At 45.3% G+C, this 23,752-nt stretch overlaps 1 protein-coding gene across 2 annotated transcripts in view; it reads left to right on the forward strand.

Moving 5' to 3' along the window:
• The first annotated feature begins 214 nt into the window (after positions 1-214).
• ZC3H13 (zinc finger CCCH-type containing 13) overlaps positions 215-23,752 on the forward strand; it is a 1,331,719-nt gene continuing 1,308,181 nt past the window's right edge. For both annotated transcript variants that reach the window (XM_069639959.1, XM_069639960.1), the window contains exons 1-2: positions 215-502; positions 16,879-17,012. In XM_069639959.1, coding sequence (XP_069496060.1) covers positions 226-502; positions 16,879-17,012 — 411 coding nt within the window. In that variant the 5' untranslated portion in view covers positions 215-225. The remainder of the gene's footprint in view (positions 503-16,878; positions 17,013-23,752) is intronic.

Genomic DNA, 23,752 nt, shown 5'->3' on the forward strand with positions numbered 1-23,752 from the left:
CGTATGACCTTTTACATCAGTAACAGTGGCGGTTCAAAAGAAGGGGCGGGCCGCGAGTGCTGCTGAGCTTATTATAGAGCACCTTGCTGTATGCACGCGCCGTGCTTCTCAATGATGGCGCTCGCGCCCCCTGTCGGGCTCCGGCGGGATGGCGCACCCTCTCCTCTTTGGCAGCGGCGCGCACGTTTGAGATCATTGTCGCGCAGCCCATGCAGGGTCGCGCGCATGCGCAGCACAGAGAACACTGGTTGTAGGAGCACTGGTGTTGTCAGAGAAGCCCCGGGGTATCCTCCCTGGAGCAGTAGTAGTAGCAGCGTGGGCCGCGGGAGGCGCGGCAGGAGGAGGGGGAGTAGGGTCCGATCAGGATTCTTCGTTTGTCCGCGGGCACTGGGAGGAGGCTCCGGGCTCCCAGTACCAGGCGGCTCTCAGCCATCGGTCACGGCCAGAGACTCCGCGCACAGAGGCGGCAGCCGCCGCTGGCAGCTGCAGCGCAAACAGAAAGGTAAGCGTACTCTTACAGTCAGTGCTTTTGGGGGGTGGAGGAAATCCTGCTCGTTTTCGAGACGTTGTTCATTAGGAAGCAAGTGAATGAACCCTTTACATTTTATGCCAACATTTGACATCACCCAAGAGGGATAGTTGGGGTGGTAAGAGAAAGTATTCAATTTCCCCATTGGCTTGTATTGGGGCCAGGAATGTTTTTTTGAGGGTGAAAGTTAAAATATCAAACAGAACAGTTTCTGTCAGAACAATGAGGAGTCTGCCTCATCAATAGGGAGAGTTGCCATGTGTCCCTTTAAAGGACTTGCCATGTGGAGGCACATTAACTCTAACTGAGCCTTGACTAAGTTCTCCTCCTTTAGCCTTGTCACACTTTACCAAATCAGCTAACCAGATCCACAGTGCTGTATTCTGCCAGATCTTGGGCAGTTCCCAATGTATATTATACTCCCAGGTTTTTTTTGGCAAACCGGAACCGGGTACTTTGACCTGCACCCATCAACACCACAGGATTCCCATCTGCCTCTCAGTGGGCGCACACTTTTGGTTGTGATGAGGGGGGGAGAGGTGGAAAACAACGGTCCCATTATAAGAATAGGGAATTTAATGAAAATAGTGTTTCCTGGGGGGCGCCTGGGCCCGGAGCACCTGTGTACTCAGCACCCCTGCACCTCTCCCACAGGTGACCTCCCAGACGCCTCTTTTTTTTTCCCCTCACAGAACCAAGCACAGCGAGACCGCCAATGGTGGCAGATGGGCTGTCAGGCATTTGACCATCTGCACACATTTTCCTATGCTCACTGCCTCACATACACATAGGCCCGTGTACTCTGGGTGGACACAGCCTAAAGGCGCCATCCCAGTCATATTTAGTTGGGATATGACAGCCAACACCTCTCGGAAGGGGCAGGGCAAAACCTTCCTCCTGCCATGGCCATCCTAATTAACTATCAAAGGCTTCACGGATCTGCTCTGCCCTTTTGTCAAGCCCTGCAGAATGGTGGCAGCGATTAACACAATTAGCATACTAATCGACTATACTTCAAACACACCCACATGCGGCCTGGCTGCAAAGGTTAACAAAGGAGATGGGGAATCCCCAAAAAACTTTGATATGCAGAAGGGAGAGTATGGGGTAACAAGGAAAGCTCAAGCTTGGGCAAAAGATCGACGTGATGTATGTCTATAAAGTGTTGACCGCAGCAGTTCAATGGAACTAATAGGTTACCCCAACCTAAATTGATAAGTGAAACGCTAGCTGTTGTTCCATGTAGGTGTGCTGTCACAGAAATCCATTAACAGAAATGATCAAATCTGAATATAAAGTCCTCATTTTTATTTTAATCAGGTGTTGCAGCTTTGATTAGTACAGCATTTGCCGACAGGTATTTCGACCACTTTTGGTCTTCTTCAAGGCAAAAATCGTTCCAACACTGTTATGCGATATCACATTTGTGATTGTATTGACTAGCCTAGTGGTGCCCTGCGCCCAAAATTGCATTTAGCTCTCCTGTGGTGTGCTACTGCCCTTACATTCATACTGCTGCTTTTCATACCCAGGTGCTTCACGATTGTATGCTAACTGCCAACAACCACTCTGCACCTATCCTATCCACGTACACAATGTATCTCCATACGATCTATACTGTGCTACTAAGATCACTTATTTTATACTATGAATTTCCAATACCCGACCATGATACCTAACTCACTTACACATGAGTCCCCACCGAATTTTCACAAACCAACTGATATGATCTCTGCACCCTGCACTGCCCTCCAGAGGAACCTCACACTACGTGCAAGGCTCCCAAGGCTTTGACCCTTTAACCAAATCAGCCCACAGCAAGGCTATTTCTAGCCCCCACAGCCCCTCCCAGCACCCCCTTCAACTAAACAGTAGACTCTATCGCAAACCTATCTACGCCCAGAAAGACACGCATAAATCCCCATTATCACTTTTAAAACCATCACAACCTGAGACCAAGGGAGCACTGAAAGTCCCGCTCCATGGTAGCCCACGCTACAGACATTGCCGACCTACTCTACAATGAAGACTTGGACTTCTTAACCGTTAACGAATCCTGGCTACATCCAACAGCAGGTCCCGCAATTATGTTAGCCATACCAGATGACTATACTCTACTAAGACTCGATCGTACCGCCTTTCGAGGCGGAGCTCTTGCCATTATTGCTAAAACTAAATTCCCTCTGACCATAGTCACCAGCCAACATAGGATCTTGTGAATCCTTAACTGCTAAGTACCCTTATCTAATATACAATCCATCTCCATTCACCTTATTTACCGACCACCTGGCCCCTTTAGGGTCATTTAAAGAAGCCCTCATAAATATCCTATCAAATAAACTCGAACTCCTCACAAAGTATCGTATTAGGAGACTTTAACCTTGGTTTTAGCGATCCCGCAGATGCTAATGCCACAATAATAAATAATACCTTAGAGGAACTGGGCTTTACCCAGATGATCAGAGCCCACTCATACCAAAGGTAGAACCCTGGATTGGCTAGCTGTGCACAATTGCCCAATCCTGATCTCTTCTATACTTCCACAGCCCTGGACAGACCATTACCTGATCTCGTTCACCCTAGAGGCGACACCAGCGCAAATTGACAGTATAGCTCCAGCTGTTCAGACCAGAAATAAAAAGATCACCACCCCTGAAAATTTGATCCCATTAATCGGACCGACCTTGAATGCCATTCCGGACCACACAGATCCCTTAATGATGGTAGACATATATAATAGAGTCATGCTCTCATCTCTTGATGCCATAGCCCCACTGAAGTTAAAAAAGAGCAAACCAAGAAAACACATCAACGCCTGGTTTTCTCCTCATTTTAAAGCCCTCAGACAAGAAAAGCGACGCTGTGAAAAAATTTGGAGATCACTTCCCTCAGAAAAAAACAAGAAAAACTTGAGTAGACTAGCCTCTCATTATAAAAAAGAAATCATCCTCGCCAAACAAGTGTCCTACAGCACTCGAATCGCACAAGCCAAATCCAACACCAGAGAGCTCTTTACAATACTAAAAGAGGTTGAATCTCCCATCCAAGCACCTGACTCGTGCCTCAAGGATAAAAACTGGTGCACGGGTATACAAAATGCCCTAACTAACAAAATCTCCTCTCGCAAGACAAAGATAAACAAAAAGGATTCCCTTCTCCCTTCCACTAAACCCAGCATCCCCACCCCTAAAAAGATACACCCAACTCAGACACCCCCCCCTGTGCACATTCCCCATTTTAACTTCCACAGAATATCCACCAAAGAGGTAGAAAAGGTCATTCTCACCCTCAAACCTTCGAACTGCCATGGGGACCTATGCTCCGAACAATTGATAAAGAATGCGGCTCGTGATCTCGCACCATTTATTACCAAACTAATAAATGCGTCATTCACATCAGGTAGCGTACCTAACAATCTGAAACAATCATGGGTCCTCCCCCTGCTCAAAAAACCGAATCTAGACCCCTCTACTCCCACTAATTACCGCCCCATCACTACAGTACCATTCCTTAAAATCCTCGACAAAATAGCATACCATCAAATCCAACATTACCTTGAGCACTTCCATCTCTTAGGAGTCAGACAATCGGGCTTCAGGCCTCAACACGGCACTGAAACTGCACTCATAGATCTTAAGGCACAGGTAGATGAGCTGAGAGATCAGGTTAAGGTGCCACTACTGCTACTTCTTGATCTCTCGGCTGCCTTCGACCATGAGATCCTATGCGACCACCTTCAAAAAGCCGCACACTTCTCACAAGAGGCAACCGACTGGATCCAATCCTTTCTAAATAACCGCACGATGAGTCTTTTCCCCACTAGCAGCAGCCGACCCAACCCTTATCACCTGTGGCGTGCCTCCGGGATCTTGCGTCTCCCCGACCCTGTATAACATCTTCAAGAAGCCCCTTTTTGATGATCTATATGGTCTGGCTATCACCTACACTAACTATGCCGATGATACCCAGATCCTCATCCCGTTGACGGGGATTATGACAAGGATTTGGCCTTCGTCAACAAAGTGTACCGCATCATCCAGGCATAGATGGCCTCACACGGTCTATGCCTGAATGACGACAAAACAGAACTCCTCATTCTAGGGTCCTCACATAACCTTAACAAACTAGACCAAAAATACTCCTCCTTCGTAATTGACAACACTAAGATCACGGTAGCCAAGGAGGTCAAAACCCTTGGCTTCTACCTAGACTCCACTCTCACCAAGTTAATGCTATGGCATCCGCCACATCTTATACGTGCAAACTTATCAGAGCAGCCAAACCTTTTCTCTCCCCGTCTAACTGTATCACCCTAGCCAGGGCTCTGATCCTGTCCAAGTTCGACTATTGCAATGCACTTTATGTAGGATGCAACAAATATATTACGAACAAAATTCAGATCCTTCAAAATAACGCCTTAAGAGCGGCCCTCAGTAACCCAAAAAAAGCCCACATCTCTGATTCTAAAAGGTCTGTCAACTGGCTTTCTACCAATACAAAATATTCCTCAAATCGGTTTCCCTGACCCACAAATGCCTCCACCAAGCAGCCCCTCAATACCCCATCACTAGATTCACCAGACCTACTTCCTCTCGCCCCTCTAGAATGGCCAATTCCAATCTCCTCCTGGTGCCCAGGTTTAAACGATCTATGTCGGGTGGGAACAGCTTTCCTGTTAAAGCAGCACAATACTGGAACTCCCTTCCACCTCCTTGCAGGGAGGACCTCCCCTATAGCCTAGTCAGAATTAAGACTATCCACTGGCTCAAGATTCACGACACATAACAACCTCTTGCTCTCCTGCTGCCCTGATGCTCCACCACTATGATTGTATATATGTACATTTAGGCTGTCAATTGCCAGGTGTAGAGACCTTTTCATGAGACAACTGATTAATTGTATATAGTATTGCATATATTGTATATTTCTGTAACCCATGCCTCATCGGCGTGCATTGCTTCTTTGATGAGTCCAGCACTGTAACCACGGCTGGACTTCATTCTTTGCATGTAACCAAGCTTTGCAATCCACTTGTTGCCTCTGCGCCTTGCTACCCCTCTAGGGGTTAGGTGCGCAATATAAATAAATAAAATACAAATGTATACATTCATACATGTCAGGGAAATCACAAAAGACAATAATGGTAAACTATTGCCCAACATTATGTACATTGCATAAGTCGGTCAAAAACAAATGGAAAAAGGACAAATCCATTAGATGGAAGAGAGCGAGGGAAGGATAAGACATAAATCAACAAAAGGGGGGGGGGAAGAAAAATATTTCTTTAATGGGTTTCTGTGACAGCACATCTTCATGGAACGAACTTCAATATGCATCTTTGCCAACCTGAAGCCAGTTCCTGCCTCTTAGTATCAAGGGCAGTGAACTGCCATGACTGGGACAGCTGTTTACAGTAGTCATCCCCACTGCGGGACCCGATTCAGAAGGTACTATAATGTGGATTGCAGGAGTCAGGAAGTCTGTTCTCGCCGCAGCTTTAAGGGAGACCTGCTGCTATAATTGGGAACCACAGAGAACTCAGTTAACTAGAGAGACCCTTTTATCCACAAAGACAGGAAGATGGGTGGGACTAAGTGTTACATGTTTTCACCCATTTACCTTTTCTGTTGCAAAGCACTCTGGTTGTGACCTCATGCATACAGGAAATTGTTGGTGGGTACCCAAGATGGGTTCATTAAGGTAGGTTTAGCCTGCACCAATCACTGTGTCCCATTTGGCTTTAAAAGAGGCCTGAGCCCCTCTTTTGGGGAGATCATCTCAAGACTTTGCAAGGAGTAGCAATAATAACTCAGCATTGGATCCTGGCTGAAGGTACAGTTTGCCTTGAATCTTTTGCCAGTGAAGGAAGGCCAGGATCTCCAAGAGAGAAGCAAGATCTCTCCCCTAAACATCTCGCAGGGAACGGAGGGATAAACTGATTCCAGAGGATCCTCCGGCATCTCCAGAACCGGTACCCAGCCAGCACACAGCGTGCCCTGCTAGGCCCTGCAGCAAGTTTCCCAGGTGGTATTTTTTACTTAACCATGGAAGGTCTCCAACAGAGCCTGCTAAACACAAATGACTATTTTGGGAACAATGGTTTGGAATTAAATATGATGAAAACAGAAACGGTGTTTGGGGAAAAGGGTGAAACCTCGTAGCTAAGGTTTAAATGATTATAGAGATTAGGGGGCAGTATCATTTTTATTTGAGCCTACACGTCTCAAAGTGCAGTGCTTTTGGTCAATTATTTTAAGCAGACAGCTGAAAAGGCATCATTAAGGATTAAAGGGCATTTAACTTTTTTATTTCACGTTTGGGGCTTTCTGATTGGACAAGTGCCTGGAGGGTATGTAAGGCAAGGTCTGTTCTATGATTTTTATGGCAGCAAATTCTAGAGTTGTTCCAACTGTCATGCCCTGGAGGGGCTGCAAATAAATTCCTGTGCCAATTGCAGGTGAGCTGAATTGGGGGTGTTTAGTTTGAAGAAGTCGGGCCAGTTAAGATTTTTAATTTATCTTTTATAAGCACATCTGGGATTTTCTGCTAATCATAAAATGAATTTAACTGCGATTGCAGCCTCCCATGTTAAAGAAAAATATTTCTGATAACGGGGGTTGTAAGGCACTGTCCATTTGGATAGGGGGTGAGATGTAACTAAATTTGGCACATTAAGTCAACTCAAAATCGCTCTTAAAGCGTTGGTCCAGTGGGTAGAGAGGCAGATTTCCAAAATATACACAGGCTGCCCTCTTTAGCTTTATATGCATAATTATGTACACAGATAAGATGGCAAAGAGAAATCTGTGAAATAAGATCCCCAGAATAAAGAAGGCTGAGGCTACTGGTATATTTAAATGTAACCACCCCTCAATAAATTAAGAAGGTGTGCAGGAGGAAGCACAAAGTGTGGCAGTAAAATATGAGTCGAATGTTTGGCTGATTTTCTGTTAATTGGTCATTGTTTCTCTGTTTTGGAGATATGTTTTATATAATTAATTGCAATGATCAGTTTATAGATTGCTTGTTTAAATATGTGAAAGCAGTTTTTTTTATTTTTGGCTTTTTCTATGTGAATTTAATGAATTGTTATACATGTCTTTAAACGTTGTTAAATGAATGGAAAAATACAATTAAATAAATATTGATTGAGTAATGCTGGTCATTACATGATAGGCTTTAAAGATCACTTCACTGGTGCTTTGGAGGTTACCTCCTAAGAATTATTTTGGCATGGAATGACAAATAGTGAATTTGAAAATTCCTGAGGCCTGTTACGTTGGTGAAAAAGTGGTTAGGAATAGATAAAGGATTTGGAGCCTCTTTTCTCTGTCCAAAAGGGATTTTACACAAGACTCGTGGCAAATATTGGTAAATATTTTGAGCATTTTATGACTATATAGAGGAGTGTGGTGGTGTTAACGAAGTATTTGGATTAATTAATTGGTCTGTTAATTTAAGCTTATTAACAGCAACTTAATTGAATTTTAGTATAGGACAAATGAATTATGAAAAATGTGCCATGCATTTACCTTATCTGCCCATTATCCATGTCTATTTTGCTCCTAGTTGTACAAAGGAACAGAATGACAGTTTTCTCTAGTACACAAACGCGGGTCAATTATTTTGCTCAATAAATCTTTTCACTAGCAAAGTATCTGAAGATGACAGGGTTTAAACAATGACACTGCTATAATAAATAAGGACATTTACCGAAAAATTATTTGCATGGCGGCAAAAAAACTTGCATGTATTTAAAAAAAAAAAAAAAAAACAGCCAACATTCTCACACAGTCCAGGACCGTGTCCCGACTATACGGCTACTGAAGTCTCATCCCTTCAGCACCACCTTCTAGGTCTTACCCCCACCATGGCCCGAGCAACTGGTGAGCAACAGTATAGGGTGGTGTGAGCAACATGTTGCTCCCGAGCTACATGTTGGGGAACACTGCTGTATAGTATAGTGAGCAGGGTGTTGCAGGGGACCACCCCCCCCTGCAGCCTATTTATTTTTTTTGCTGTGGGGGACACCCCTGCTCACCATTTTATACAGTATAGTGAGCGGGGGTTGCGGGGGACACCCCTGCAGCTGACCCGACAAAAAATAAAGAAAAAATTAAATAAAATAATAATAAAATAAAAGGACCCTGCGGCGCCGGTTCTGGATTAGAGAAGTGAAAGGGAACAGGCGTCGCAGGGACACGGCGAGGCAGAATTGAAGGTAAGTAAGGGGGTGGGGGTGTGCGGGGGTGTGGGTAGGGGTTTGGGCGCTTCGGGAATGTTCAGGGGAGAAAGGACCGAAGATTATTTCGAACAAATAATCTTCGGTCGTTTCTCCTTCGACCATTTCCAACGCAGTAAAACAACCCCAAATCAACTCATCATTTAACACTTGACCGAAAGAATCTCTCTCGGACATTTCCAGCACCACAATGTGGGGGAGAATTTAGGAAAAATGAGATCTAGCGTCAATGAAGCATGGTCTGAAATAGCTGTAGTGTGGGTATCCGTTTGTGTCACTCTACCTATCAAACTAATTGAAACCCAAAAATAATCAATTCTTCAATAGGATTTGTGAACATAAGAATAGAAAGTGTAAGCCCTTTCCTCTCCATTCAGAGTTGGCCCTTTCCTCTCCGTTCAGAGTTGGCCCTATGTCCTTAAGCGTCAAATTGTAGAACTTCCTTTTCAACTCTACCAAGGGAGTGGAACGTGAAGTTTTACTACTAGAGCTTCTATCTCGTAACGGGCCCCATGCGATATTCAAATCCCCCATTAATATCACTTCCCCCTCTGTGAATTGTTCTAATTTAGTTTAAACGCACTTAAAAATCCCTCCTGCCCCGTAACAGGAGCATATAAGGAAACCAAAGTTAAGATCTGTGGACCGAGCTGAATTAGCAGGAAGATGAAACGTCCCTCTTTTTCAGCTTGTAGTTTCAGGATTCTAACTTGCGTATCTGCCCTGAAAGCTATCGGCACTCCTGCTGATTTACTCTTTGCGTTAGCCTGCCTAGTTATCGGGAAGTGTTTTATCCTTAGCTTATAGCGCTCCTGAAATTTAATATGCGTTTCTTGTAAAGCAATATGGTCGGGTTGATCCAAATCCAATACCCGTTCCAGCTTCCTCCTCTTGACGGGGGAATTTACCCCCTAATGTTAAGCGTTAAACATCTGAATATCACATTGTGGTATTACCAATCTAGCGAACATATTCTTCTTTCCAACCGACAGACTAAGCTTCCAATTTACATTCCGTGATCCATACCTTCCCCCGCCCCTACACAACACATCCCTCCCTAACAAATCCCACTTAACCTTCCCCTGGTGTAGACCATCCTTGCTAGTCTCTCCACGGACATCGTCCTGAGAGATGGCCCACCCTATAACCCAGGGATAAGCGCAGGGCATACTAAAACCCTCTGACTGATTCTTAAGCATCTACCGTGCCCTATCGTCATACATGGCTTTAAATTCTAAGACAATATACCTCATTTCACCATAATGTAAATGCCCATGCTACTCCTCCTCTCTTTCTTTTGTCGACGCCGTTGTACAGCTGACCACTCCCATATGTCTCGGCCCACAAGGTGCATGAAAAACTGGCCACTGCAGATTGATCCGGCTGCTCTTGCTGATCGAGGTGAAGAATACGGCCTCCCCTCCTCCTTGTTGGTAAGGCAGTGTTGCCTCCCCTCCCAATTAAAACCAAACCAAATGGAAATGTCCATTTATAGGGAATCTTCTGTGACTGAAGGTGTTGCACTACTTCGCACATGTCCCTCCTTTTTTGTAGCGTTAATGGAGAAAGATCCTGGTACAATTGTATTACTTTCCCATTCATCGTAATTTGTGTTTCCTTTCTTGCTTGTCGCAAATTCTGTTCCTTCTGGGTATAATTTCGCAATGCCACCAGGGTGTCCCTAGGGCGAGTTGTCGTGTCATGGCGCTTCGGACCCACCCTGTGAATTCTGTCGATGGGAATGGTTACCTCCACTTAGTCATTCAGTAGGTCCTTGAAAACTCCTGTAACTTCCTACTTAAGGATTGAGTCGCTCGCAGACTTTGGGATATTTTGTATGCCAATGTTAGATCTTCTCGATCTGTTCTCGAGATCCTTGCAATGTAACTTCACATTATGTGTAACTCGAGTCACCTGTTCCAGGAACTCTTCTGCATTTCTCAGCATCATAAGCATAGGCCAGATCTTGTAACACCTTCTCGTTACTGTCTGTCCTGTCTTCAAGAGCTGCAATGTCCTAACGGCTATCTACCAAAGCAGATTTAAATTCTGTCGTAAAGTTATCAAATTGTTGCTGTAAAGAACAGGATAGCTTCTCCTGAAACGCCTGGAAACCGCGTTCCATATCCTCTTTTGAGGCCGCCATTTTGCCTTGCGTATTGACCGTTGATACCTCAACAGGATCGCTTGGTTCTGCGTGTTCCTGTGCACTCCCCGACCTAAGCCAGCAATCTGTTGGGGCTTTTCTTCTGGGTGTGTGACAGCATAGAGAGGCGGTCCTTCCTTTTCTCTTTAGGTCCTGGCATTGACTCTGTGCACCTCCAGCCCTGCGCCCAGTGGTGATTAGTAGTGTAGCTTATTTTGAGATGTGCACTGGAGTTGATCTCCGAACCCCAAAGAATAGGAGTTGTTGTTTTTGATCAACCATGGTCCAGTACTCCAGTTTTTAACATTCCGTACAAAGAAATATATACGAGAACTAACTGTTCTGTTTCTCGATTTATTTTATCCCAGCCGATGAAACATTTTATCTTTTTCAAAATAACCAGTTGCATTCCACGAAACCAAAATAAATTGATGTTAACTGGGAAAACAACATAAAAGAATCCTTAGTGTGTTTGACATACGAGGAAAAGGTCAACGGGAATACAAAAATTGGGATTTAACTCAGAAGAAACGCAGTATATCAATAGAATTTACTCAAATTAAGTTGTGCTAGATGACTATGAAGGGAAGATTCGAGTATTAGATCCCTTAACCTGGTTCTATATTTGTGGATACCTATCCTCAATCCCCACCATGTGGCGGTGGTCTGATGCACGTTTCTGGTGATGTTTTGCTGCAATTACATGGTTTCAGATTGGAATAGCTTTCGATAGAGCATGGAGCGCTATCTAACGTGCCTTCACTACTTAGCTGCCATCTTGAGATCCTCCGCTAGGAATCTTAACACTATGTCCACGTCACACAGCTGTGTGTATTTCGGACTCAGAGGAACCTGAAACCGGGCTCCCTTCATGAGTCTGACCACCGACGGGTGATTTCCCCCCCCCCCCCAATAGTGCTCTGTCCGACTACACATGACCTGCTAATCTTGCCGACCTGTACACTCCTACGGTCCTGATGGCCTTCCCCCTCCTCTAGGAGGGAAGCTAGAAAATTAAGGACCTCCACTATAGGGGCAGAAACGGGATCAATCTCTCTCCTCGTACACGAGGCTGACCACTTGCTCCAATATACGTCGTAGCTCCACTGAGTAGACAGGGTCCATGACTCCGCAATGATCTGTGCGGCGTGGCCTGAAATTCCTGGAGTGTCCATCTTTCCCTGATACCATGCAAGCTATCGGGGGGTAGAGTTCCCCTCACTCTCAGAGGGTCCAACGACCCAGTCTGGTCCATGAGCAGGTGCTCTCCTGACTGGAGAATCCACAGGAAATCGGAGGAAAGTTTCATCAGATCTGGAAACCACACTTGTGACTTTCATATGGGAGCCATGACTATTATCGCCGCTCTCTCTGCAAACCTTTGCCAGCATTCTGATTCATCATCGTGAAAGGGGGAAACGCATAGTGCAGGTTCCCGCTCCAGTGTTCCCTGCGCACTCTGGTCCGTTCTCGCTCCAGTGTTCCCTGTGCACTCGGGTCCAATTTCGAGCTGAAATCTCAACCTTTCTGTGCGTTCAGACTGGAACCAAAGAGATCTGTGTCTATCGGCCCCATAACTGCTCCAGCTGACTGAAAACCTCCTTGTTGAGCTTCCAGTCGCTGGAGCCCATCAAGTGACATGAGTTCCAGTCTGCAACCCTGTTGAGAGTACCTGGGAGGTACTCGGCAGTCACTGAAATCCCCTTTTGTAGGCAATCATGCTAGAAGTCTTTCTCACATTCTGCCAGAAGTCTGGTCTTAGTCCCTCCGAGGTGATTTATGTATCTGACTACTGAGATGTTGTCCATCTTCAACAGAATACAGCAGTTCGCTCTGCCCTTTTATTGTGAACGATCCAGCTAACGGGACCTTCCTCGCTGCCAGCTCTATCATTGCCTTCTTTGTGTCTAACACATAACCCATAAAATCTAGCCTTCTCGTTGGAGCCTTGTCTGATTTTTTTTTTTTATTTATTTATTTATTTTATTATTTTTCTTTTTCCCTGATTGATCAAGTATCCTTACGATGTCAGAGGTCCTTCACTCAGACCGTCTGGTATAATCAATGACTCCCTGTCCCTTGCTAACAGTAGGAAATCATCTAGGTAAATAATTATCTGTATTCCTTTTTCTCCGATAACCGCCACTACGGGTCTCATGAGTTTGGTGGAAGCCCACGCCGAGCCGGAGGAGCCTGAGAAACTTGGAAAGAAAACCGCAGCGTTTTCCAACACAACCGCGTGTGTTTCTGCCTGCTGTGGCTATCACTTTGGGTCTCCGGTGCTCCCAGCACCGGAGACCCAAAGTGAAAGCCACAGCAGGCAGAAACACACGCGGTTATGTTTACATGCCGCGTAGTGTTTCTACCTGCAGCTGATTTCCCAAATGGGAAAGCAGATTCAGGTAGAAACAACGCGGTTGTTTTCCGCAATGCCGCGTTGTTTCTGCCTGAATCTGCTTTACCATTTGGGAGCCCGAGAGCCCCAAATGGTAAAGCAGATTCAGGCAGAAACAACGCGGTTGTGTTGGAAAACGCTGCGGTTTTTCTTTCCGAGTTTCTCAGGCTCCTCCGGGCCGGAGGAGCCTGAGAAACTTGGAAAGAAAAACCGCAGCGTTTTCCAACACAACGTTGTGTTTATGTTTGCGGTCGCTTCAAAACCGACCGCAAACATAAATACAACGTTTTTAAAGCTGCGGTTTTGAAAACTTAGAAAAAAAGCGCAGCGCTTATTTTTAAAAAAATAAATAAATGGCACTTACCGAGATTCAGCTGCAGCTTTCCTGCTCTGGTCTCCGGTCCCTGTCCTCCGCCTACAGCACTAATGAAGGGAAAGCCACCCAGCGGTAGCCTTTGTTTACTACAGCTGGCTGGCTTTTCCTTCATTAGTGCTGCAAAAGCAAAAGCCAGCACAGGAGGGCCTCCATTTCACAAAATGGATGCGCCATGTGCTTGCTTTTTGCGAATTTTGAGCTTGAATAGCTCAAAATTTTACATAGGAAGTTTTAAAACGGAGAATGCTAGTATTTTTTTTTTATGTTGCCTATCTATTTTTTAAATACAAATTTTTACTAGACCATCCCTTTAAATACTACATGAAACACATTAAGCACGCTCTACAGTAAGAATGTGTACTTATCTTGCTGAAGAGCAGCAAAAGAAGAGGTGGAGCAAAAAGACAGGAAGGGTTATATGGACTACAGAAAGGAGTGTGTTTAAAGTGAAATGTAGTTTAAAAAAAGAAAATGAGAAAATTAGTCATTTTCAGTTATTTGTTGAAGCATAATGCTCGCTTCCGTTCTTGACATAGAATTAATTAACAAGTGTCAATTAGAATGCCTCTTTACCAGCACTGATTGAACACCCCACTGAAACATTATTGGCATAGCTTTTTTTCCCTCTGGCCTTGTACTACAGCTTTGTTGCACTATAAATATCAGATGTTCCTATTAACCAGCTCAAAACTAACTTTGTGTGAGGAACAGTCTAGAAAGGTATGTGCACAGGCAAATGACGTTCCTTAAACAAGTTTCTTTCTAAGCATAATTTGAAGAGGGCATATGTGATTGCTTCCTAGGGATATCCGGTGGCATCTTTAAGAAGGAAAGCCTCACAAGGCTGCACTATAGTGACTTCTTCTGATCAGCGGTGATTGCCCTCCTCATAAACCGAAAAGCCAAGAATATATTGTGTGCCCAAGACATGCATGCAATATGCTACTTGTTGCAGTTAGTGCCAGGATTGGTGTTTGCCTTTTTCCTACCACATCACTTGTATGTAAAATGCAATGCCAAGTAACACATTTTGTTGAAGTCAAAGTTGAGGCCTCGGGGTATTGTACTCCTGTCTAGAACTGTTAAAGTTGCAGTATACATATGTTGGAGGTTTCTTAAATTAAGGGAGCTCTGATCCACTTTGCATTCCATTTTACCTGACTGTTCATGTTATCTTTCAGGGTGCAAAATTTGCATTCAGTATTTAGCTCTTGGCAAATAAGCGATGGTGTGCTGTGTATGGGTGTAGCATCGAGGTGGCAAGACATTTTTATTGCTGGATAGTCGCTTGCAACTTTAATTTTTGCCCCCCTTTTTTTAATTACAAAATCAGAAATTACACGTTTTTACGTTTTGTAAATATTAATGATTGTTCCTTTAACGTAAGCAATTGCTAGCTTATTTTGATCGTTTCCCGCCACATGCCTTTTGGTCAAATTTTGGTCAATTTTGTGGCATACTTCAGATTACTTGATTTCTACTTAATTTCCAAACCATAGTAAAATGGCACTAAACAAAACACCAAAAATAATCCCTACCCTAATGTTATCCAGACATTGTGGCTAAAATAAATCGTTAGGAAACTTATTTTACAGTACAAATAAAATGAGCATAGAGGAATAGTGTGACTTGGTTCCTGTGATTCAAATATTTCTAAAGCTTTCAGTTGTGAAGGCATTACTAACACATTTATAATTGGATAATCCTGGAAGCACACTTTAAATCTAAATTAAAATCCTTGTGTACTTGCTTCTGCATTTTCAAAAATTACAATTACCAGCAGTACCTGACCCCGATGTATTACAAGCTCCCTGTTTTGAGAAGGCCCAGCTATTTTTTCTTTTCTAGTGACCACATTTGGTTAACATCCCTACAGTGCTGTTTTAGCTTTATTACTTTACAAAACAATAATGTCCTTTGACAGCAAAAAGATAACCGACGGCAGAGCGGTATAGGGTAAATTAAGGAAATTGTTAGAATAACAAGACCGTCATGGTATAAATACTGGTATACCTTAACAACCCTGTAGTGCCTTCTGCATTTCTCTGCCAGCATTGATGTGCAACAAGACACCGATCATTAGTGACCACCTGAATTGTGGGGTGCATAATCTTTAAATAAGCACATACATTGTTACTCCTAATTATCTAATTCTGTGTCATTTGGCAACATTCATCTTTTTGGTGTCATCCTGCACTATTTGGTACTCCTGCTTTTGTTTAATAAATTGAAACACTAAACTCCACTCTAACCCTATCATTGGCCTCGGCTGATTCCAGTGTATATGGGATCGTTTATCATAAGCCTAATTCGTACCTTAATTTTTAAACATATATTATCTTGAACTTCGTAAACTCCAAGCATGTCACCCAAATGCATGACCATTTTCATATTCGCCTCGCACAATGGTACTTCATTTGTGTGGGATCTTGCGCTCTGAAGAAAATTGTGTTCCAACTTGTCCCGGAGGAGGAAAATGTTGCAAAGGCACATTAACATTGCTGTTAATATTTCTTCATGCATCACCATGCTTTTTTCAATACGAAAAAGATTCTCCCATCAAGTTCATGGGTCGAGTTAATTTATCTAATTGACCTAAGAGAAATTAAGTTACTCCACCTGCAGATCTAGCAGGGTTTTAAAGATTTTTCGAGGCCTGCATTCCAATATGGTTTTGGCAGCTGTGGTACTCTCTCTCTCTCCCAGGCTAGCAGTATCCATGATGAAATCACCCTCAACATTGCCTTGTGCTCCTTTTCGTAGGAACTCTCTGCCCGTTGGACTATGCAATGAATTTACACAGGACTTCACTGTAGGGATGTCTCTGGTGTACAGCAGCCTGTAGCCACTGCCACTACAATCAAACGCAGTCACCAGCCAGCTGTGCAATAACGCTTGCATAGGGAAACTAGGTGGATTGGGGGTAGTGGGGAGGGGGAACGGGCGGAGTGCTCCATAGAGGGGAGAAAGGGCGTGGTCTGATTTAGAGGGACCTAGGTGGGATGACTTCTAGATGCAATATTGGTCCACTGTTCACAACAAAAATTATTCCACTTGTAATTGGCTCTGGCAATGAGAGAAGTTAGTAGTATGACTAATATTCTTGCACATTGGGTAAAGCTAGAACAATTGATCTTGTTTTCTTGTTTGAAGAGTACTGCATAATTATTTTACTTTCACTTTTTTTCAGGACGAAAGAAAATAAAAATGTCAAAAATGAGACGGAAAGTCACAGTAGAGAATAGCAAGACCATATCGGATAGCACTTCGCGCAGGCCCAGTGTGTTTGAGAGGCTTGGTCCGAGCACTGGACAGAGTGCTGAGGTGAGTGTAGAAGATGCTTGGCACGTTTATGCTTCCGCTATCTTTATGGTCAAGGATGTGTATGCTTTGGAAGGATTCTGGGGAGAAGCGTTTTAGGAACTAAAGCTTCTCGTTTTTTTGTGTTGGGAATTGCCTTTGCATCTCAGATTTGGGATAGTTGTGTTTTTTGCCAAATGTTTGGATCCCCACTGTGCATGAACGACTGTAAGTTACCTGTGTGTAGAATGTGGTTTGTTCATTGCACCGTGTGGCGTGTTTTCGTTTTTCTTGCATTACTTTGTTTCCGGGCCTCTAGTAAAAAAGCAAACATTAGGGCAGGAAAGTGGAGACTTGTCCTCCTCCCTTAATTCCAGTGCCTGTTTGGGTTTTGAAAATGCTTAGAGTTTAACCTTCCGTACCCTACTGTGTCATCATTTCCAACGCATGGGGATGTCTCTGTGAATTTCTGCATTTCTTGATCAAAACTGATACGTTGTATGCCTACCATATTTTCTATAGCTGTTTCCCAGGGAACACCAGGACCATGTTGAATTCCCTTTTTTAACTGGCTCCTGTTAAACAAAATGGCTCGAGTATGCTCCTCACAACGTTTGTGCTGTGGGTCACCCTTGCAAGACTAACATGACTCTGTTGATCTTGGATGAACCTCCTTTTCATATTTTAAGAAATGTATTGCTGTTTTTACTTGATGTCACACTCCATGAAACAACTAGATGTTTATTTGTTTTTTGAAACTATTTCCTGCCCATGTCATGCTAGACAGGACTTGCCTGCCACATAATCTATGGTACACACCCACATGCGTGGGGGAGATGTATATGCCAACATCTAGTGGAAGCTGTAGAGTATTAGTTGTTGTTTTCGAAACTCGACAGGGCGTGCCAGTAATACTATCCAGAGTGACATCCACTGTACCCATGATGACTCGCGCGTCGAGGTCCCTCAGATTGTTTTTTTTTTTTTCCGCCAATCTAGATGGACGCGTATAAGCGGAGTTCCGCTTTTGGTGTAAAGCCATTGACTAGTTAAAATATTGATAGTATTTCTTTCTATCCTTTCACCGACCTCCGAAACATAAACACTGGTGAAGAGAACTGCCCGTCGAAGGAATACCGCGACGGACCGTTCGGCCTTGGAAGCCCGCCCCGGGCCTCGGCACAGACAGCAGGGTGAGAGGGGGGGGGTCATTTTAGGATGTCTATACCCCCCTTCCTACACTTTTTTCGCCCAGCTGCCATAACCTGTAATTATGGAAAATACTCCCTTTAAATTCTGCCCCAAGTGTAATTGCAAATTCCTGTGGGTAGACAAACATTTAGTTTGTAATTTGTGTCTCCCAAGAGACCACGTCGAAACGTCTTGTCGAGCGTGCAGGCTCTTCAAGCCAAAGACATTCAAGGACTGCTCCACAAAGCGCTGGGCCCACTACGCCAGGCAACTCGAGGCCATGGAGGTAGAAGGCGCCTTTAGCGATGGCAGCGACGCCGTCGCGAAGGAGTAGCTCCAGGTACTCAAGCGCAGGCCCCCAAACCCGTTGGACAGGCCGGCGGCCATGTTGTGGGGTCTACACCCGGCGGCGTTAGGGCTACAAAGACACACACCACTAAGCACATAAGCCCAGGTCGAGACTCGACACATGGGTCGAGTGAGCGACACTGTTTGACACCCAGGGAAAGGTCTGCTGAGTCCCAGTCCTCTGGGCAAACTCGCTCGAGATCACGACACGATGGGGGCCAACTGTCGAAAAACGGCAAAGGTGTCGCTTGCAAAACTCCCTCCGAAGATCGATCGTCCACGGACGAGGCCTCTGCTCTACCCGCATCCAAAATTCGACGCTCTGCGTCAGATAAGGTGGCAGCACCCAAAAAATCAGTTCAACACTGGGCCCCAAGGGGAAGGGAAACATCACAAGAAAACATCAAAAACTCCTCATAGGGACAAGAGCCCTATTGGGGATAAAAAACCTCAGAAGTTGAAGCCTAGAGAATCCAGGCCTATAGAGAAACCTAGAGAATCCTACGCCTAAGGTGGTACCTCCCACAGATGAAGATTTAGGACTTTCGCCTCAATCTGTGGTAATTCCAAAGAATGGTCTTCACAAGACATTGACAGTGATAATAATCCCTATCTCAGGTGACTACACGGCTGACTCCCTCGATATCAAGGTCATCCGCCAGGTCATCTAGGCGTGGATGGCTCAACACGGACTCTGTCTTAATGATGAAAAGACTGAGCTACTTATTCTTGGTTCACCACAAAAACTTCCCAAACTCGACCTTGCGTTCAAGTCCTTCATCATCGATGGGAATATTATCCCAACCGCCAAGGACACAAAAACCCTAGGGATCTACATTGATTCGACCCTATCCCTGACCAGATAAAATAACTCAGTCTCTTCCGCAGCGGCATATACCTGCAAGCTTATTACAGCCTGTCCCCATTTCCTCTCCGCAACCAATTGTGTCACCCTGGCTAGAACTCTTGTATTATCCAAGATTGATTACTGAATGCACTGTACCTAGGCACCAATTGCTGCAACCTAAACAAGTTGCAAATTGTCCAAAACAATGCTATTAGAGTTGCCCTCAACATTCCCAGGCGCCAACACATATCCGACACCAGACGCAATATTCGCTGGCTCTCTGTCCCACACCGTATCTCCCTGAAAACACTGGCTCTTACCCCCAAATGCCTTCATAACCAAGCTCCCTGCTACCTGGCTAACCAATTTGCCCTCCACAACTCCATTAGACCTCGCAGAATGGCTCATTTAAACTGCTTTGAGGTTCCACGTTTCAATCTCCAAAGATCAGGTGGAATTAGCTTCCCCATCTTGGCAGCTAAACTCTGGAACAATTCCTAATGGGCTTAGAGCAGAACCCTCATTCCCGAGATTCAAACACCTTACGAAAACCTGGCTGGCCGCCCAGGACATTTAGCTCTGGGTTCTCTGCTTAATTTGTACATGTGTGTATATATAATCTGCTTGTCCTCTCATTGCTATTATCATACCTGTAAATGCTGTATTATAGTGATGTGCCCGGTTGCCCCGGGGCCTGGTGCGCTATACAAATTAAATACTAAATGACCTTTAAGGCCAATATTTTCGAAAAGAACCCCGATTACCTTCAGAGTTTCCACTCCACCCCCCCACCACAGCTCCATCTGGTTCACAAGCATCTGCTTTACCTACTCAACGCACTTTTAAGAGGTCTTGTTCAAATGTTCCTTTACAGAGTACAGTCATAGATCTCTATGACCCAGAATCAGACCAAGAAGATCTCTTTTGTAGAGGCAGCTGACCCTCAGTTTATTGATGAGGATACAGCGGACCCTTATTATGGGGATGACTAGGACCAAGAGGCTGACCAAGAAGCCAATGTGTACTCCATAGACTCCTCTCCTAAAATAGACACTCCAATTGTCGATTCCCCTATTGACCATCAACCTCTCCTTAATGAGGCTCTAGCCAAAGTGGGCAAGCACTTTCAGATTGAAACCCAGAAGGTACAGGAGGATAAAGACTTTGCAGAACAACTATTGATGGACTGGAAAGCAGTAGCACAATTTATCCCGCTACTGAAGTCAGTGCAGCACAGAATACAACCATCTTTAGAAGCACTTAACCTCTCACAGGCTGCAAACCCTTGTGTAGAGAAATTATTCAGACCCGCACCTTCATACCCATTGTATATTGGAGGGCAGCTGAAGCCAGACTCATTAGTTGTGACTACAACTAGAAAAAGAGCGGGCACACCCCTTGCTTTCTCTGAGGCTCCACCCGACAAGGGGAGCAAGAGGATCTACGCCATGGCTAGTAAAGTGTCCTCCTCTGTAGCTTATCAAACAAGAATAGCAAACCATGCAACACTTTTGGTCAGTTACAACTGCCACAAGTGGGAAGAAATATCTGCTTTACTTTCATCTCCCCCAGAGTCGTCTGCCCCAGAGCCACTAAAGTCCCAACAAGCACAAGTGGCTGCAGAGGGGAGGGCGGTCTCTACCTGTCTTCTTAAGACCAACTTCGATGCGGCGGACAATGTCGGTGAGTCATTGCGCAGGGTACTGTTATTAAGAGGCATGCATGGCTGCGCCAGTCAGAGTTCAAACCAGAGATGCAGGCCATCCTAATAACCATGCCTGTTGAACCAAATGTGCTCTTCGGTAAGGCCTTTCGAAGACGCCCTTAAGACTGTAAAGGATGAGTATGACACTCTTAAATCTTTGGGTCAACTTACCACAAGCCATCCGGGCAGAGAGGTAATGGCAATTTTCGCTGTTTTGGAGCCCAAATCTCAACGAGGATCCAACTGCAGTCAGGGCCAGGGTTCCTCCTATAATCAAGGCCAATCCTCCCAAGGATACCCTAGAGGACAACGCAGGGGTCGTGGTCGGGTGAGAGGCCCTGCTCGAGGTGGCACTCCACCTCCGAAACAGTGACTTTCCGCTTCAGGTTCCCTCCCATGCTTCTCCAGTAGGACGCAGCATTTCCAGCTTCACCCACGCATGGGAGGGAATCACCTCAGACAGATGGGCGATGTCCACAGTAGCAGGCGGATACTGTGTAGAAAGTCTCCGTCTCCACGACCACCCACCACGACAGAAGACCCACGCAGAAGAACATCAGCGTATCCTGCTCGAAGAGATAGCCATACTTCTATTAAAGGAGGCCCTCGAAGTCGTCCCGGCCAACCGGCTAAACAGTGGTATTTATTCAACTTACTTCCTTGTGCCAAAGAAAGATCTAACAATGCGCCCAATATTAGATTTACGCCGAATGTAAAGCTACAAAAGTTCCGCATGACTACACTAAAAGAGGTAATCCCTCTACTTAAAAAGGGGGCTAACATGGCAAATCTGGATATGAAAGATGCCTATTTTCATATTTCAATGTTCCCAGCACACAGAAGATTCTTGCATTTCAAGATGGCGAACATGCACTACCAATTCAAAGTGCTGCTCTTCGGAATAGCCTCTGCTCCAACGGTATTCACAAAGGTACTGGTGGTGGTGGCAGCACACCTGCACAGGGAGGCAATCCCAATGTACCCTTACTTAGACAACTGGCTCATTACAGGGGACTTCCCCCCCCCCCCCCCCCCCCCCTAATTTGCAGACAAAACATTCAGAGAACAATCAACCTTCTCTTTCAATTGGGCTTCTACATCAAGAAAAAGTCAAGCCTAGTGCCAAGCACTTCTAAACAGTCCTAGGAGCTGTCTTAAACACAGAAGAGGGGTTGGTCTTTCCGTCAGAGGAAAGAGTACAACATTTGTTATTGCAAATTCCGCATTATCGGGCCGGCCGCCAGATAAGGGTGCGCAAAGATAGGCGTTTATTAGGCATGATGGCATCTTGCATTTACCTGGTTTCTCGCGCGCTCCTGCAACCCATGCAGGAGTGGTTGGCGAAACAGTGGTCTCAGGCAAGTGGTCAGTGGGACGATCTAGTGGTCGTTTCACCAACAATTGTACAAAATCTTCGCTGGTGGACAAGGGAAAATCTAACAAAGGGAAAACCCTTATACGATCCAGAGGTACAGGTGGTTGGTTGTCACAACAGATGCCTCACTGGCGGGTGGGGGGCTCACTACCTTCAGCTCACAGCTCAGGGTCTGTGGTCTCGCTCTGTAGCTCTGAAACACATCAATCTGCTGGAAGTGTCACAACCCTCAGCCCTGATCCCCAAGGGCAAGCCCATTGGCCAGGTGGAATCAGGGCTCGGATCACTAATAAGGCCTGGCATCCACTTCTCCGGCCCTCTTGGGGCCAGTCCTGGCGCCTTTGGCACCAGGCTCATCAGTAAGGAAAGACATCTGCTTGAGGAACTACTTTATTTAGGCTTTCAGCCAACATGGAGGCATCCACATAGCTTGATTCCTAGAACCAAGCTATGCAGTCTAGTGTTTTGGGTGTGGTGGTTTAGGGACTACTTTACCTCGACTACTTTACAGTGGTTATTTAAACCACACCCGAACAAGACCACACGCTTCGCGTTACTTTGTTTCTAGCAATGTGACGCTCACCGTGTTCAGCTTTCTCACGAGCCTGGTGAATTCCGGACCTGCAGAAAAACCAAGAACATCGTTAGCAGCAGAATCTTGCCTGCATTCATCCTCCTTCACTGCTCGCAGCTTCTGAGCAGCTCTGTTGGTGGAGTTCACTGCCCGGATGGAAGGACCTGAGAAAAGGAGGAAGACATCATTAAAGGAGGTAGTGGAGACATTACAACCACAAAGCGCTTAAAGACTTAACTGGTTGGTTGCTTTTCGGCCGGCATAGCTCCGGAACTCCATCTGCGCTGGGAACTCACCGCGACCTACAAAAGAGAAAGGCACAGGTCAGTGAGGACAAGACATCACTGCGCTACGCAAAGCGCCTCCTTACCGCATCATAGCGCACCATCATCTCCCGGTGAGAACCAGCATATCCAGTTCTCCAAGCGGACACTCCGCGCTCCTAGGGAGATAACAAAAGAGACATTTAGAACAGAGAAAAGGCATGCAAGAAATACGCCATCAATCGCAATAAGACCTACCTGAAAGACACTACAAGGGCAGCAGTCAGTGAAGTAACTGGACCGCCCGCGCCCACAAAAGACAACGCGCCCCTGCCCAGAGAGCAGGACGGAGAGCCCACCGATTCCGACAACCAGGTGAGAAGAGAACCTGGAGGGGCTGGAAGCACAAGGGAGGTTGGGGAAAACTTACTGTGGTCGCCCAGTCCTAATATTGTCTTCAT

Source organism: Ambystoma mexicanum, chromosome 7q (assembly GCF_040938575.1).
Source record: "Ambystoma mexicanum isolate Mex_15411 chromosome 7q, UKY_AmexF1_1, whole genome shotgun sequence".
In the NCBI taxonomy this organism is placed as follows: domain Eukaryota; kingdom Metazoa; phylum Chordata; class Amphibia; order Caudata; family Ambystomatidae; genus Ambystoma; species Ambystoma mexicanum.